Here is a 15,429-nt window from a genome sequence, read left to right as displayed (position 1 = left end):
TTGTTGATCTGTGTTTGTACAGTCCTTTTGCCTGCTTGTGCCTTGTAGTTTGACAAAGAATCTTTGATTAATGGATTAATAAAAACTGGATTAATGTTATTAAACAGACCTCAGGGGTGAGCGCTGCAGAAACTGAAGGCTGGGCACTTGCAGCAGCAGTGGTGCTGACGGCCAAAGTGCATCCCTTGCAGCTAAGCAGGGTCAGTGTGACGGTGTAAGTGCGTCTCTGTGGATACGTTCACATTACAAGCCTTATTGATCGATGACTTTTTGTTCAGATCTGATTTTTCTGCCTTGACTGTTCACATTCGTGTTTGTAAGCGACCCCTATCTGTCATTTGCAAAAACACCTGTTTCCTGAAAGAACCTGCACGCACACATTCTATCATCAGCTTGGCTTCTGCTGATACTGTGCCAAAACCTGGATCAAGACCATTTCCCAAAAATTCCCATCTGACTGATCTCATTATGATCACAGTCTAGCCCCACATAAGGCTACATTCACATTACAGGACTGCGGTGGCACAAATCCAATTTTCTGCCTAAATATGAAACGTGATTTTTTAGCACTATGTATTATTCATCCATATTCCATATTCATCAGTTCCATATTTTTGGTCAGATATGATATTTCTGTCTTGATGATTCACATTTTTGTAAAGCTGCATTCACACCTGGCAGCAAGGCTTATCATAAGTGAACAGACGCATAGACATATAGACGCATTGTGATCGGATCCCTCAAACCACTTTTGAAGGTAGTTAATAATGTGAATGCTTTACGTGCGTTGTGAACATCAACATCAAATGAACAAGAAGACAAACCTTCATTACCAATATTTTTTTTATCTCTGAACAGCTCTCAGCGTTTCATGATTAGGATAAAAGGCATAAAAGGCACTTCGTTAGCTGCTGCTGCCACACTGCATATACATCATAATGACTGTAATGCATGCATAGTGGGCAAAAAACACATGAATTCCAATCTGACCATCACATTTGCAAGGTTGCATGGCCGAGAAACAGATTTGTATCTGATCTACGGCACATGTGAAATTGGTTCAGATCTGATTTAAAAAGATCACATTTTTGCATTCACACTGCAAACAGCAAATCTGAATCTGTGTCTCATTAACACAAAAATTCAGATTTGTGTCTCTTAAGCCTGGTAATGTGAACATAGCATTTATATGTGATACTAGATCAAATACAAATCCAGTACAGGGCCATGTGGCCATACAAAGAAAAGTCAGATTAGAATTCTTTTTCTTTACATCACACTGTACATGTGCTTATCACTGTCTTTATCAAGGTTTGTGATGTGGAAATATCTGTGGACAAAGTGGCTCAAATCTGATCAGATTTTTGTGTAAACTGCTCTGAAAAATATCAGATTTGTGCCGTTCGGCTCTGTAATGTGAGTGTAGCTTAATTGCCAGGTCTGCCCTGCTCTGCCTCTTTTACTTGATTTGGAGAACTGCTCCCAGATCAGCTGTTTCCCAGCACTAAAGCCCCCTCACTCCCCCCTCCCTACTACAGCTGTAGTGCAGCTCTGAGTTCAGGCCTGCTGTAATGGGCTCCCCTGCTGACTGGCCGTAATTGCTCTCTCTATAAACAGCCTGTGAGCGCTTGTGCACTTTCACTGCACCAGGCCTGTCGCCTCGCATCCGCGCTAACACACTGCAGCCCCTTTAAACCCAGAGCGCTAACCCAACAGCCCCACAGCCCACCGCACAAACGCCCAACACGCTCTTCATTTCATTTCTTCTCCTCCACTTCATCTCTCTCACACATGCTGTTTCTGTCAGCTCTCATTCTCCCTCTCTCTCCATCTCCCTCTCTCTTCCGTCCTCTCTTCCCACTCCCTTTCTCTCTCTCCCATTTCTCTCTCCCTCTCTCTTCCGTCCTCTCTTCCCACTGCCTCTCTCTCTCTCTCTCTCTCTCTCTCTCTGTCCCCTATTCTTCTCTCACTCTCTCTCTCTTTCTCTTTCCCTTAATTTCTCTCCCTCACTCTCTACCTTTTGTCTTACTTGCCAAACTCTCTCTCCCCGTCTCTCTCACGCTCTCTCCCTCTCCCTCTCTCTATCCTCCCTCTCCCTCACCCTCTCTCCTTTTCCCTGTCTCTCTTGTCCTCTTTCTCTATGCCTTTGTCCACTCCTCATGTCTTCCTCCCCCTCCCCCTCTCAGTTTCTGTCTTCCCCTTTCTCCCTCTCTTTTTCTCTCTGTTCTTCTGTTTTTCTCTCTCCCTCTCCCTTTCTCCCTCTCTTCCTCTTTTTCTCTCTCTTCTTCTGTTTTTCTCTCTCCCTCTCCCACACTCCCTCTCTTCCTCTTTTTCTCTCTTCTGTTTTTCTCTCCCCTTCTCCCATACTCTCTCCCTCCTTTTCCCTCTCTCTTCCATTTCTCTCTTCCTCTTCCTTTCCCCCTCTCCCTCTTTCTATCTTCTCTCCTCCTTCCTCATGCTGTCTCTCTTCCTCCATTTTTTCTTTCCCTCTCTATCACACTCTACTCTTTCTTTCTCTTTCCATTTCCCTCTCTCCTTTTGTCTTTCTCTTTTCCCCCTCTCGCCTGGCTCTCTATTCCTAACTCTCTCCTTTCTTTCTTTCTTTCTTTGTTTCTTTCTTTCTTTGTTTCTTTCATTCTATTCTATCTCCCTCTCTATTCTTTCTCTCTCTCTCTCTCCCTTACTTCTCCTCGCTCCCTCACTTTTCCACCACTCTTCCTCCATTTTTCTCTCTCCCTCTCACTTTCTCTTTTCCCTCTCTCACCTAGCTCTCTTCATCCCTCTCTCCTCTCTTACTTTCTCTCTCCCTATCCCCTCTCTCTCTGTATCTCCCTCTCTTTTTTCTCTCTTCCTCCATATCTCTCCCCCCCCCGTTCCGTCTCTTTTATCTCTTTCTTCTCCTCACTCTCTCTCTTCCTCCATTTCTTTTTCCCTTCATTTCTCTCTCTCTGCCCCCCTCACATTCTCTCTTTTTCGCACCCCTCTCTCTCTCCCTTCCTCCCCTTCTCTCCCTGTCCCTTTCTCTTTTCCCCCTCTTCCTTTGCTCTCTCTCTTCCTCCCTCTCTCCTATCTTATTTTCTCTCTCACTACCTCTCTTCCTCCATTTCTCTCTCTTTCCCTTCATTTCTCTCCCTCTCTGTCCCCCTTGCTCCTTTACTTACTCTCTTTCTCTCTCTCCTCTCTCTCTCTCTCTCTCTCTCTGATCCCCCTCCTGCTCTCAGACTGTGGTCTAATGGTCTGAGGCGCTGCAGTCTCGCTGTATTTCAAGCTGTTTATTGTTCTCACTCACTCAGTGCAGACGGGCTGGAAAAGGCGTCTTGTCTACATCGTGTCTGTGAGGCCGAGAGACGCAAGAGCGTCCACACACGCACATTAGCGCCGTGTGCGGCCTAGAGCCTCTTCACTGCGCCAGACTGCGCTCTTATCCGTCGCGCTAATGACGCCTCTCTTTCTGTTTATGTGTTTTTTGTTTTTTTTTAGGGCAGAAAGCAAAAACATGTTCTGAGCACTGGCTCACTCACAGATGGCAACGAGCCACCCGTCTTCACAAAGCGTGCGCTGTCAGAGGACTAAACCCCCCCATCCTCCCCCTCCCCCTCCTTGAATCTTTCATCATCAGGGGTCTTGAATGGCGGAGTGCTAAAATATCACGTAGTGATGAGGATAAATGACCCAATCACTCAGCTGGAAGCATTTGCCCTTTTTATATTTTTAACTGCTGCTCATTCGGGAGACTGATATTAATCACCAGACGCACGAGCCAGTCAGCATCTTTCAAAGGGGCCACTGGATAAACTTAAAGTTAAAAAAAACAGAGCAAGGTTTCAGTCAGACATGACGCTTTGGAAGATGGCGAGGAAGGAAGTGCAGGGATGCTCTCAGATCTTGGCACGGCCTCGTATCTGTTTGGAGAGCTCCCAGCTGCCTCGCGCGCCTCTCTTTCACACCCAGACGCTGCTTCGCAAATATTAGTCATAATATGTGGCGTCGTGGATATTAAAGCAGAGGCATTAGGCAGTAATATGGCCATGTGTGGATGCTCCAGGCCCTTTGCTCTCAGGCTGACATGGACAAGGAGAGGATTTGTTTACATTCGTTTGTATTCGTCACCCCACTGTTGACCACAGCTGGCCACATGGACCGTGGACGGTGGATGAACTGCAAAAAAGTTATTGTGCCCTGCAAAAAATGGTACATTGTTAAGTGAAATGATCTGAAATCTAGTTAATATATCTAATGTTTCTCCTCTCATCACTCTCTTACTGCTCCTCCATTTTTCATTCTCTTTCTCTTCCCCCTCTCGCCTTGCTCTCTCTTCCTCCTTGTCTCCTTTCTTTTTTCTTTCTTTGTCTACCCCTGCTCTCTCTTTGTATCTCCCTCTCTTTCTCTCTCTCTCTCCCTCTCTCTCACTTTCCCTTTCTTCCACTCTCTCCCTCACTCTCTCTCTTCCTCCCATCACTCTCTTACTCTTCCCTCCATTTTTCTCTCTCCCTCTCCCTTCGCTCTCTCTCTTCCTCCCTCTCTCCTCTCTTTCTTTATTTCTCTCTCTTTGTACCCCATTCTCTCTCTTTTTCCATATCTCCCTTTCTTTTTTCTTTCTCTTCTAACTTCAAGACAATTTCAAGACATTTTTATTTGTTTTAAAAGTGATTTTAATTATCAAATTATCTCATTATATTGGCAAATCATTTTGACTAAAACAAGTAAAATTATCTGCCAATATAGTGAGATAATTTGACTTACTAAAATAAACAAGTAAAACAAGACTAGAAAAGAGTTAAATAATCTTAGAATTAGCTTACAATAACGTCAAATGATTAGATATATACACACTAGATTTAGGATCATTTCACTTGATGATCCCATTTTTTGCAGTGTGATGAGAGGAGTATGGGAGGATGGGTAATGATCTATAGCTATGCTTTCTTGATCTCTTGTGTAAATGCAACCATCTCCAGTGAAAAGAAGACATTTTCTGCATTTCTATATAAGCACATTTTCCCCTGTCGTAACTTCAGATTTGGGTGGATTAGTCCTACTACTAAAGGATGCCTACATTAATGTAATCTGATTACTTTCCATATATAATTAATACACTGGGAGGTTCGGACAGACATTTCAAGCTCTAGTGTTCATGTGCGTATCAGAGGGGTCTGATATCTGGCCCCACCTATGAAAATACCTGTGGTCTATTTTTCACGCAGCTTTTGGGCAAAAGACAGGCAGGTAGGGGGCGAGTATTGGCTGACCACCCTCACTCCTCACTCTCCAACTCTATGTCCAGGCAGAGAGCCAACGTGTGCCCACAGAAGCTTGTAAAGCCTCCAGCGTCTCTATTCTGGCTGCTGCTGGAGATAACGGGCCGGGCTCCACTGGAGCGAGCTGATTTGGACGTGCTCCCACTGTACCACAATACACCGACCACTGCGCTCTCGCACTGCTCCTGATGGGCTGGAGAGAAGAAGAGAAACGCCTGTGTGTGTGTGTGTGTGTGTGTGTGTGTGAGTGCTACATGGTTTAAATTCCTCCACCATCACACCTGCAGCAGTGAACACAGAGCTGTTGCTCTTTTGCGTCGTGGTAGTTGGGCTTGTGAAGATGTGCTGGTGTTGGTGATACTCTGAAAAGAGAAGCAGTCGTTTGTACCTTTAGAGCATCTCTTGGCTGTGTTTTCATTGGCCTGACATGCTGTTTGATCCGGTAACAAACGTGGGGTGTTTTCCAGCTGGGAACAGTGTGTTATTTTGGTGGAGAGAATGCAGAAGGTTCTCATCTCGCCCACAGTAACTCAGCCACTGCCAGAGTGTTTCCTACCATCATAGTGGAGAAGAGGCCGAATGCAGAAATACACTTTACAGACTACACACTTAAAAATGGTTCTTGAAGGGTTCTTTAGTAAAGAAAATGGTGCTATATAGAACCATGAACACTCAAATAACCCTTTGCATGCTTAAAAAGTTCTTTGCATCATGAAAGGGTTGTATAGATTAATGGAGAATGAGTTTTATTTGGTTCTGTATAGAACCAAAAAGAGTTCTTCTATTGTTGCAATGCCATTTTTTCTAGAGCCATATACCCAAACAGATCCATTTAGGAACCTTGTTGAAGGGTCTGGGCCAAGGGTACCTTGTCTTGGGGTCCAAAGTGCACTGTTTGGGCTGAAGGCCAGAAAGACAAGACAATACACTTTTCTATATAGAACCATCTACAGCATGTTCTCCATCAATCTGAAGAACCATTTCATGATGCAAAGAACCTTTTAATCCTGCAAAGCGTTCTTTGAGTGTTCATGATTCTATATAGCACCATTTTCTTTACTAAAGAACCCTTGAAGAACCATCATTTTTAAGAGTGTAATGCAGACTAAAGCAGGCAGTTTACATCTAAAAAACTACATAAACCAACTAACACTGTTTAAAATATGTTTAAAATTCAGTGCATGGCTCAGCACCGCTAGTCACATTCAGATGGAGGTCACGCAATGAATGACACAGTGATTAGGACCAATTACAGACAGGGGGAGGTCCCAGAGCAAATGATACTGTGTTTAGAACTTCTGTTTAGTAAGCAGCGCACACTGCATTGTTTTTTGGCCAGAAAGATTGTTTTGCTTTGAAATATTGTTTTCATTGGAGGTATACTGCCGGCATAAGGAGGGGGGTTCACAATGGATGTGTTTTTTGCATACTGTGGCGCCTTTTTTCCATTGTTCCATTGTTTCCAATAGCAAGAGATGTGTTTGCCTTGTTTTAAGTAATTTTTTTAAGTAAAATGATCTCACTATATTATAATTATAACTAAGATAATTTAGCTTGTTTTAAGAAATGTGCTTGAAACCAGCAAAATTATCTGCCAGTAGAATAAGATAAATTTACTTACTTTCTTTACTAAAAAATACCTAAAACAAGTGAAAACTGTCTAGAGATACGCTAGAAAATCTTATAAGTGCACAACCATCTCAAAATGGGCAATATTAGATATATCAACTAGATTAAAGATCATTTCACTTGACAAGATACCATTTTTTGCAGTGTTGAAATAAATTATTTTAAATAAACTATAAAGCTTACAGAGTTCTTTCTGAAAGAAAACAATTGAGGTTGGGGTTCTCTCGTTCTCTGTTCTTCAGAACAAGGATCTTTATCCATCAGTTGCATAGTAGCATAATTAGGTGCTTTAACAGATTGCTCACTGAGTTTACAGCACTTCTCACGCTCAATCAAAATCGTGCAGACAGTGGGCACAGGTAGCACACATTTGTGCAAATTGTGTACAAGTATACAATAAGGATAATCTACAGGATAAACAACAGGATAATCTACGTAGAGGAAATCTGTAAAGGAAAAAGTAATTATATTACTCTCATGTATTACTTTATATTGCATTACACCCAAACTGGCAATGATCCCTCATAAAATTTGATGTCAGATGACTCAAGGAGAGCACTGACAGCGTGCATATCATGCAAAATATAGAGGACAGTACTGAAGCAGAGCTCTGTAATTCAGTCTCACACAGAACTCTGATTTCAGACAGAAAATAAAAGCTTAGGCAAAAAACAAGCCACTGCTTGTCACATATCTTTAGATGTCTGCTTTTTTTTTAACCACTGTACACACGGCTCAGGTTTATCTTCATGTTCTTTGTCTCTTTTGCTTATCTCTATGCAGGTAAAATTCATACACTGAAAAAAGTTTGATTAGTATAACTAGTTCATATGTGCACATTTTGTCTACGTTCCAATAAAATATATACACAGTTTGTCTGCTTTTGGCAGTAAATGTGTTGATGTACTCTATTGTATTCATGTGTTTATGATGTACACATTTGAATAGTAGATTCAGAGCCTTTTTTTCAAGGCCGAGTGAAGCAGAACAGAGGAAAAAGCTTTGATCGTGCTGCATAAAAGTTCATCAGAAGCAATCATGTCCCTGCTGATCGAGAATGAAGGGAGAGAAGGAGTTTGAGGGGGGGAAATGACATCAGCAGCTGAAGGCACATGTCACCGTCTCTCTCGAACACCTTTGTTTCGGCTGTGCTCCACTGCATCCCTTCTCTCGCCCGGTCCGGGCTGTTTGCGCGTCTGCATGCTAAGCAGAGCCTCATACGGCCCAATTTGCACCAGCCAATTTAGCGGTGTCGCTTTAGATTTGCTGGAAGAAAAAAGAGGGTGCATTGCTAAGAGCTTCACAAAATGAGCTGACCAAGATGCTGAAATGGGCTTAAAGATAAAACCTTTCAGCTCGCACAAACCCTGTCTTACACACACATACAGGAAAATATCGCCACTGTCATTTCAGAACCTCTTTAACGTCCATTAACAAGGCTTTCTGGCCTAAAGTAGCATTTAATGTGTTATTTGTATTGTTACTCAGTATTTTATAGCGCAGCGTTGTATCCCGCTTTAGTTCTTTCATCCATCAGTGTTTTCTCACTACACTACCCAGAATGCATTATGCTCCTACATCATACAGTCACTGGGACTCCCCCCACACTGATAAAGAAATCCACTGATGCACCACTGACATTCGTTAATAAATACAGGAATGATATTCAGCTTCCCAGCAGACTCTGCCTAAACCCTGTGAGGTCCCCGGGATGGTGCGTCTCAGGTACTCCGCTTGAACCCTGTGAGATAACCGGGATGGTACGTCCCAGGGACTCTACTTGAACCCTGTGAGGACCGGGACAGCTGACCTTTGAAAGGGGGGCTATGTAGCAGCCATGCACACAGGCTCATGGAGGCCCCACACTTGTAGTAGGAGAGACTTTAATTCTTGTAAATAGCCGTCGCTGTTGATCTAAAACCTGTGTACGTGTTTCTTGTGCTTCATTGCGCTGGGCTAAGGGGCTGGTTAGTGGGGTTGTGTAACTACCACAAACAGACATTGTATGGCCAGAGGTGACCTGCCCCGCTGTCCTGACTGTTCACTAGCGCTGTGTGGCGGGTCTCCCCTGCTGTTGTGTTCAACAAAAGAGCATTCGCTCGAAGTGCTATGTTCCTTGCATCTTATTCCACACCAACACCACAATATTGTTGCTGATGGAACAAAACTTTCTATCTCAAAAAAGTTAACAGGATTTAACAGGAGAAGGAAAAACATTCGTAATTTGTGTACAGTGTAACTTACAGTGTAACCCAAATGGGGAACAATGTAAGTTAATGTAAGTTAATGTAATTCCAGTTAATTCTGGACCATTTCTAATGGTCCATTCACCGTAAAATGTTGACACAGTGTAAAGGGCAGCTGGCAATTTTAAATTATGTTAAAAGTATGTATGTGCTTAAACATATTAAAATAAAAATGAAAATATATTACAAATACATTACAATATTGCAATATATTACAGCATATTTTAGGCACTTATAATATTATAATTTTATATTATAAGCACTTGTAAGCACATATAACTTCACTTATTCTCTCCCGAACACATGCACATGCACACTGTCCTACCCATACCCACTTACTCACACACAATCTCTCACATACTGGAGGGTGCAGATGCTGTAAAGCCCCAGAGGGTTTGGGTAAAGGCCTCAGACGGGGAAGTGACAGGGCTTAATTAGCCGTTGAGCACAGCAGTGGAAGCCATTTCTCTGGATTGCTGTCGTTTTTCTGCTAATGCTAAGCTGCTCGCTCATAATGCGCACAGACACGGATTAGAGAGAGCCCGAGCATGAAGAGCCAGACAGAGGAAATGAAACAGTTAGACATGTCTCTCTCTTTAGGGGGGCTGAGTTTTCAGCATACGACTGAGCTGCCATGTGTGTGAGTGTTGTGTGACGCAGAGTAGATTTCTCACTGTGGGTGAGTGTGTGTGTGAATGCAAGATGAATGAAGGAGAAGAGAGAGAGGTGGCTTTGAGGCCTTGCAGTGACCTTTTTTAAACTCTCGCTCCCCACGAAGGCGTTCTTTTGAAGCAACTGATGCTAGACTGGGCAAGCTTAATAGAATGTTAGCAAAAAGTCCTGGTCATCCTGATGAGAGGCTGTTACTTGGTTTAGAGTTGCTACACAGTGTTGGGTTTCGAGTTTAAGATGCTTTCCCATTAATTTTCCAACCAGTGACCCATCTCCTCCTTTATAACGTCTCTGCTAACAGTTACATCGTTGTTGTTGCTTAGCAAAATGGGGACACAGCCTGAAACAGCATTCAAAACATGCAACTCCATAAAAAGGGTGCAGTGCGTCTCACGTTTTTTCTGCCTTTGATTACACATAACTTTAGAAGTCTATAGCTTCTATAAAAGAAAGTATCTGTTGGTAGAGCATGGACAGGTCAGTTTAAGGTGTTTCAGGTGCAAAAACGTCAAAGAACAAAGAGATTAACACTTTAATTTCTCTCTCTCTTTCTTTCTCTCTGTAGACACTGAAGGCTGTGATCACACCTGGAGGAAGTTTCACGGTCACTGCTACAGGTACTTCACCCACAGACGCACCTGGGAGGATGCAGAGAAAGACTGCAGAGAGCACAACGGTCATCTGGCTAGCATACACACCCACGAAGAGCAGGACTTCATCAACAGTCAGTCTTTACTCTTCTTTATCTGATGATTCTGCAGGACAATACAAAATGCAGAGTTACGCATTTATTAAGTACACCTACCTTGGACCTACACTCACTGGCCAGTTTACAAACCATACAGATGCACTGTGCAGGCTAACAGTTACTAAATGTAGCCCATCTGTTGCTGCACAATTTATCAGCCATCATCTACTTCATCTATCAATGGTAAAGGGACCACCACAGACCAGACATTGTTTGGGTGGTGGACCACTCTCAGCACAGCAGTGACACCAACATGGTAATGCCATGGTAGGGTGTGTAGCCTCTCTGTCACCACTGGAGTCCACCAGCCAGAAATATGATGGCAACAGTTGTTGGGTATTCAGAAACAGACCACTGCAGAAGGACTAGAGGACGCACTTCAATTATGCATTGAAAAAGATGAGCAAGTCTCTAAGGGTGTGTTTCTATCTGTAGTTCAGTTCCCTTGGACTGGACCAAAGCAGAAATAATACATGGTTGCATTTCAGTTCTGGTCCACTTAGCATTCACACTGACATATTTGATATTGAACCAAAAGTTGTAAATGAAAGTCATACGGAGAAAAAGTTATTAGGGCAGATTTTATGACGCAATTTGGCGATAATGTTCTGTATGTCTTGTGAAATTCTAAAGCAGTAAGCAATGAGAGGCTGTGCATTTTCCCCTCAACATGAGGCAGAATAAAATCACTGTAACAGTCTTGATATATGTGGTTATGTGTGTTATGGAGTTTTTTCTAGGGGCACACCTACACTGTGTACCAACAAAGTAGGTCTAATAAAGTGGCCAGTAAGTGGATGTTTCACAAGAAGTTAGAGCAGAGAAGTGTATGTCCATAAACATACACTATATGGACAAAAGTATTGGGACACGTACACATTACAACCACAGGAGCTTTTATGACATCCCAGTCTAAATCTATAGGCAATAATATGGAGTTGGTCCTCCCTTTGCAGCTATAAGAGCTTCCACTCTTCTGAGAAGCTTTCTACAAGATTTTGGAGAGTGTCTGTGGAATCTTTGCTCATTCATCCAGAAGAGCATTTGTGAGTTCAGACACTGATGTTGGATGAGAGGGCCTGGCTCACAATCTCCGTTCTGGTTTATCCCCAAGGTGTTAGATGGGGTTGAGGTCAGGGCTCTGTGAGGGCCAGTCAAGCTCTTCCACACCAAACTCACCCAGCCATGCCTTTAGGGACCTTGCTTTGTGCTCTGGGGCTCAGTCATGCTGGAATAGAAAAGGGCCTTCACCAAACTGTTGGAGACATAGAATTGCCCAAAATTTCTTGGTCTGCTGAAGCATTAAGATTTCCCTTCACTGGAACTAAGGGTTCTAGGCCAACCCCTGAAAAAAAACAACCCCATACCATTATCTCTCACCAAACTTTACAGTTGGCACAATGCAGTCAGGCAGGTAACGTTCTCCTGGCATTTGCCAAACCCAGACTTGCCCATCAGACTGACAGATAGACAGCGTACTTTACACCACCTTTGGCAGAGGTGGCATCCTATGACAGTGCCATGTTTAAAGTCGCTGAGCTCATCAGTATGACCCATTCTACTGCCAGTGCTTGTCTATCAAGGTTATGTGCTTAATTTTATCCACCTGTTAGCAATGGGTGAGGCTGAAACACCTGAGCTCAATAATTAGAAGGTGTGTCCCAATACTTTTGTCTATATAGTGCAGTTCAGATACATTCAGTTCCATTCACTACAATTTTTATCACCATTATTTCTTTCTTATCTCTTGTTTTATAAAAGATAAGTTTCAGTAGTGCTTAGCTATGGAATTATGCCTCTTTTGCACCAATTCAAAACACATTGATTGTCACTAATAACACTTCCCACCTGCTTCCTGCCACCATCTCCCCAAAGAGCCACGATGCAGTTCCCAAAAAAACCTTGCTTAATCGCCTTGAAAACGCTGGTCTCCACCCCTGCAATAAAGGGAGCACAGCCATTAGGAAGATTAATGGCGCCCATAAGGATGTTAATCAGTAACACCATGATTGAAATTCCATTACAACCTCACCCCCCCTCCAAAAGCGCTCATGAATACATGATGGGGAATGGGACAGCCTGTTTGGGACAGCCTGTAAATGTGATAATACCAATATATTGGCACCGTGCTTAGCGCAAAGAGCAGACCGTGCATTAAGGCCTGAGTGGTGTCTGTTATTGTTATTGCTGGCCACTGGCTGTGTGGCTGGTCAGAGACTTGGCTTTCGGGCATACAGACTGAGTTAAACAATAAAACTGTTTTTGGTTTATTTTGTTTTCCTGCTTCTCTTCTGTTATCAGGTATGAGCCATGAGAACACTTGGATTGGTCTGAATGACAGGACAGTAGAAGAGGACTTCCAGTGGACTGATAACATGGATCTGGTGAGGCCGCAAACTCTGCATGTCTCTCGAGAGCAGACTGATTTAGAGTGTAATAGCTAGTGCACTACACACATCATTTGGACTAGATCAGTGATTCCAAATCCAGTCCTTGGGGACTCTCGCATTTCTGCTCTGCCTCGGCTCCCAGCATATCTGAACTGGGTGTTCAGTTCATGATTGTTTGGTTCAGGCAAAGTCCTCATAAGCGAACCTGGCAACTCACTGGCCGCCTTGGCAACACCCTCCAGGCAGCTATTTCCAGTCATAGAAAACCAGACTCCTACCTGTCTCGAATGAGCCGAGACCTACGCTCTTAAAAATACAGGTGGCTAAAAGGATTCTCTGGAGTAATGCCACACAAGAACCACTTTTGGTGCCCTAAAAAACCTTTAAATTGATGATTCTTTAAAAAGACGTTCTAAATGAGGTGTGATTGTGAAGAAAATCTGTGTAAATCTATGTTCTGTACCAAATTTTTTTTTTCTAGAGCCATATACCCAAACAGATCCATTTAGGAACCTTGATTTATAAGGGTCTGGGCCAAGAGTGCCCAATCTTTTTGTCTTGGGGCCCAAAGTGCACTGTTTTGGTGGGCTGAAGACCAAAAAGACAAAACAATACACTCTATATAGAACCATCTATAGCACATTCTCCATCAATCTGAAGAACACTTTCATATTACAGAGAACCTTCTAATCATGCATAGGTTTCTTTGAGTCTTCAGGGTTCTTTATAGAACCATTTTCTTTACTAAAGAACCCTTGAAGAACCACTTTTTTAAGAGCGTATAAAAATGAAGGTATACAAGCTCCTACATTACACTGTATTTTGTTAGTAAATACATAAAAAATACAATTTTAAATGGAATTTAAGACTTTAAGTTATGTACAGCATAAAATGTTTCCAGTGCATTACTTCAACATCCTATTTGGCACCTATTTAAGGTTCTGTACCAAATAACAAATAACAAAGGTCTTTTCCTAGAACCATATACCCAATCCAAGAACCATTTGGAAGACTTGATTTTTAAGAGTTTATAAACTTGAAACTGATCTTTAACATCATCATTAACAAATATCATTGACAAATCTGAAAAAAATGACTTGTGTTTAATTTGTTGTCTTTGAAAAAAACACTATACAGCAACCGCACACGTATAGTCCAAAATAAGTGCCAAAAACGTTCAATGGATGATAGAGAACCCTTTTTGTAAATGATATGTGTGAGTGTGAAGAACTTCTTTAAAGCCTAAACAACCTCCACATAGCATGAAGGTTCTAGGAAGAGCTCTTAAATCGGTATAGAATGTCCAGACTTTAAACCTTTAAGAAGGTTTTTTTACACTCACATTATTTTACAAACGTTGGGCCTCATTCATCAATATCTTCCTAGGTTTTATCTTAAATCTGTTCTTGAGAAACGTCCTAAGAGAAGGTCTACGTCAGATTCATGACGTGTTCCTAAACCACAGAATTATTTGCACCTTTGTGCTCTTTAGTGAGTGTAGATTCTGTTCTTACCTAAGAACAAATCCCAAATAACAAAACACTGATGACTGTCAGAATCTTTGTCAAAATTGCTTAAGTGGGTTTTAGGAAGAAATAACTTCTTAAGAACGGTTGGTGAACGAGGGGACCAAAAGTGGTTCTTCAATGAGTGGACACTCAAAGAATCATTTATTTTTAAAAGTGTGTATCTATCTCCACAACAGGAAAGGCAAAAGTGTGACCTCAACTTCTTTATAGCTGTTTATGTGGCTTCTGTAGTGTTTCAGGTGTAAAGACTTTGGTGTCTGGAACTAAGCGTTAGTCCAAAACTTGTCTGGTTACGCCTTTACAAATGAGGGGCGTAACATCCCATAATACAGTTGCCATCTGGGTCGTTATGAGTTACACTATTCATATCGCAGCCTGTAAACTGCCTCTTATTTTGATAATGTCTCTGCTCCAGGGGTGTAGAGCACAAATGGGGATCCCCTAGAGGTCCCAGAGGAATAAACTGGGAAACACTGGCCTAAATCACACGAGTCAAGCGCATAAGCAGTCAGATGTGTCAGTGTAGTTAGATTTTTCTCTTGGTGTGTTGTTTCCTCTGTGTTCTGCTAGGCTTTCATACGTAGGTTGGTAACATTATATTATAGAAAGGTAACTCTTATATGGAGCTGCATAATATATTCTTGGTTAATCGTTATTGAAATGTTAGGCTTTGTGATAAAGGGAGCTGTAGTATGCATACAAACCCTCTAACCAATCACAGTGCTGTATGCTCTGAGCATCTTAACCAGTAACAATTCCTGATATGTGTTTCTTTGGGGTTTTTTGACGAATCAGGGTGTTTATGTAATCCAACAAAGGTGAATTATTTTGCTTGAAATGCAGGCTAACTTTTTACCATGCAGCTTGTTCCATGTAACATTTAAATATACAGTACTGTGCAAAAGTCAAAGACCACCCCTTCATTTATTTAATTTCCAGTTAAAAGGGCCATTGGTT

General features: G+C 42.3%; 1 protein-coding gene across 1 annotated transcript in view; it reads left to right on the top strand.

Moving 5' to 3' along the window:
• ncanb (neurocan b) overlaps window positions 1-15,429 on the top strand; it is a 229,952-nt gene that overhangs the window by 193,163 nt on the left and 21,360 nt on the right. Inside the window, exons 11-12 of the mRNA XM_036586813.1 lie at window positions 10,371-10,529; window positions 12,855-12,937. Of these exons, the coding sequence (XP_036442706.1) occupies window positions 10,371-10,529; window positions 12,855-12,937 (242 nt within the window). The remainder of the gene's footprint in view (window positions 1-10,370; window positions 10,530-12,854; window positions 12,938-15,429) is intronic.

The sequence above is a fragment of the Colossoma macropomum genome, unplaced genomic scaffold, assembly GCF_904425465.1.
Source record: "Colossoma macropomum unplaced genomic scaffold, Colossoma_macropomum, whole genome shotgun sequence".
NCBI classification, from domain to species: domain Eukaryota; kingdom Metazoa; phylum Chordata; class Actinopteri; order Characiformes; family Serrasalmidae; genus Colossoma; species Colossoma macropomum.
The sequence above is the reverse complement of the archived record's forward strand: the minus strand, read 5'-3'. Positions and strand labels throughout refer to the sequence as shown.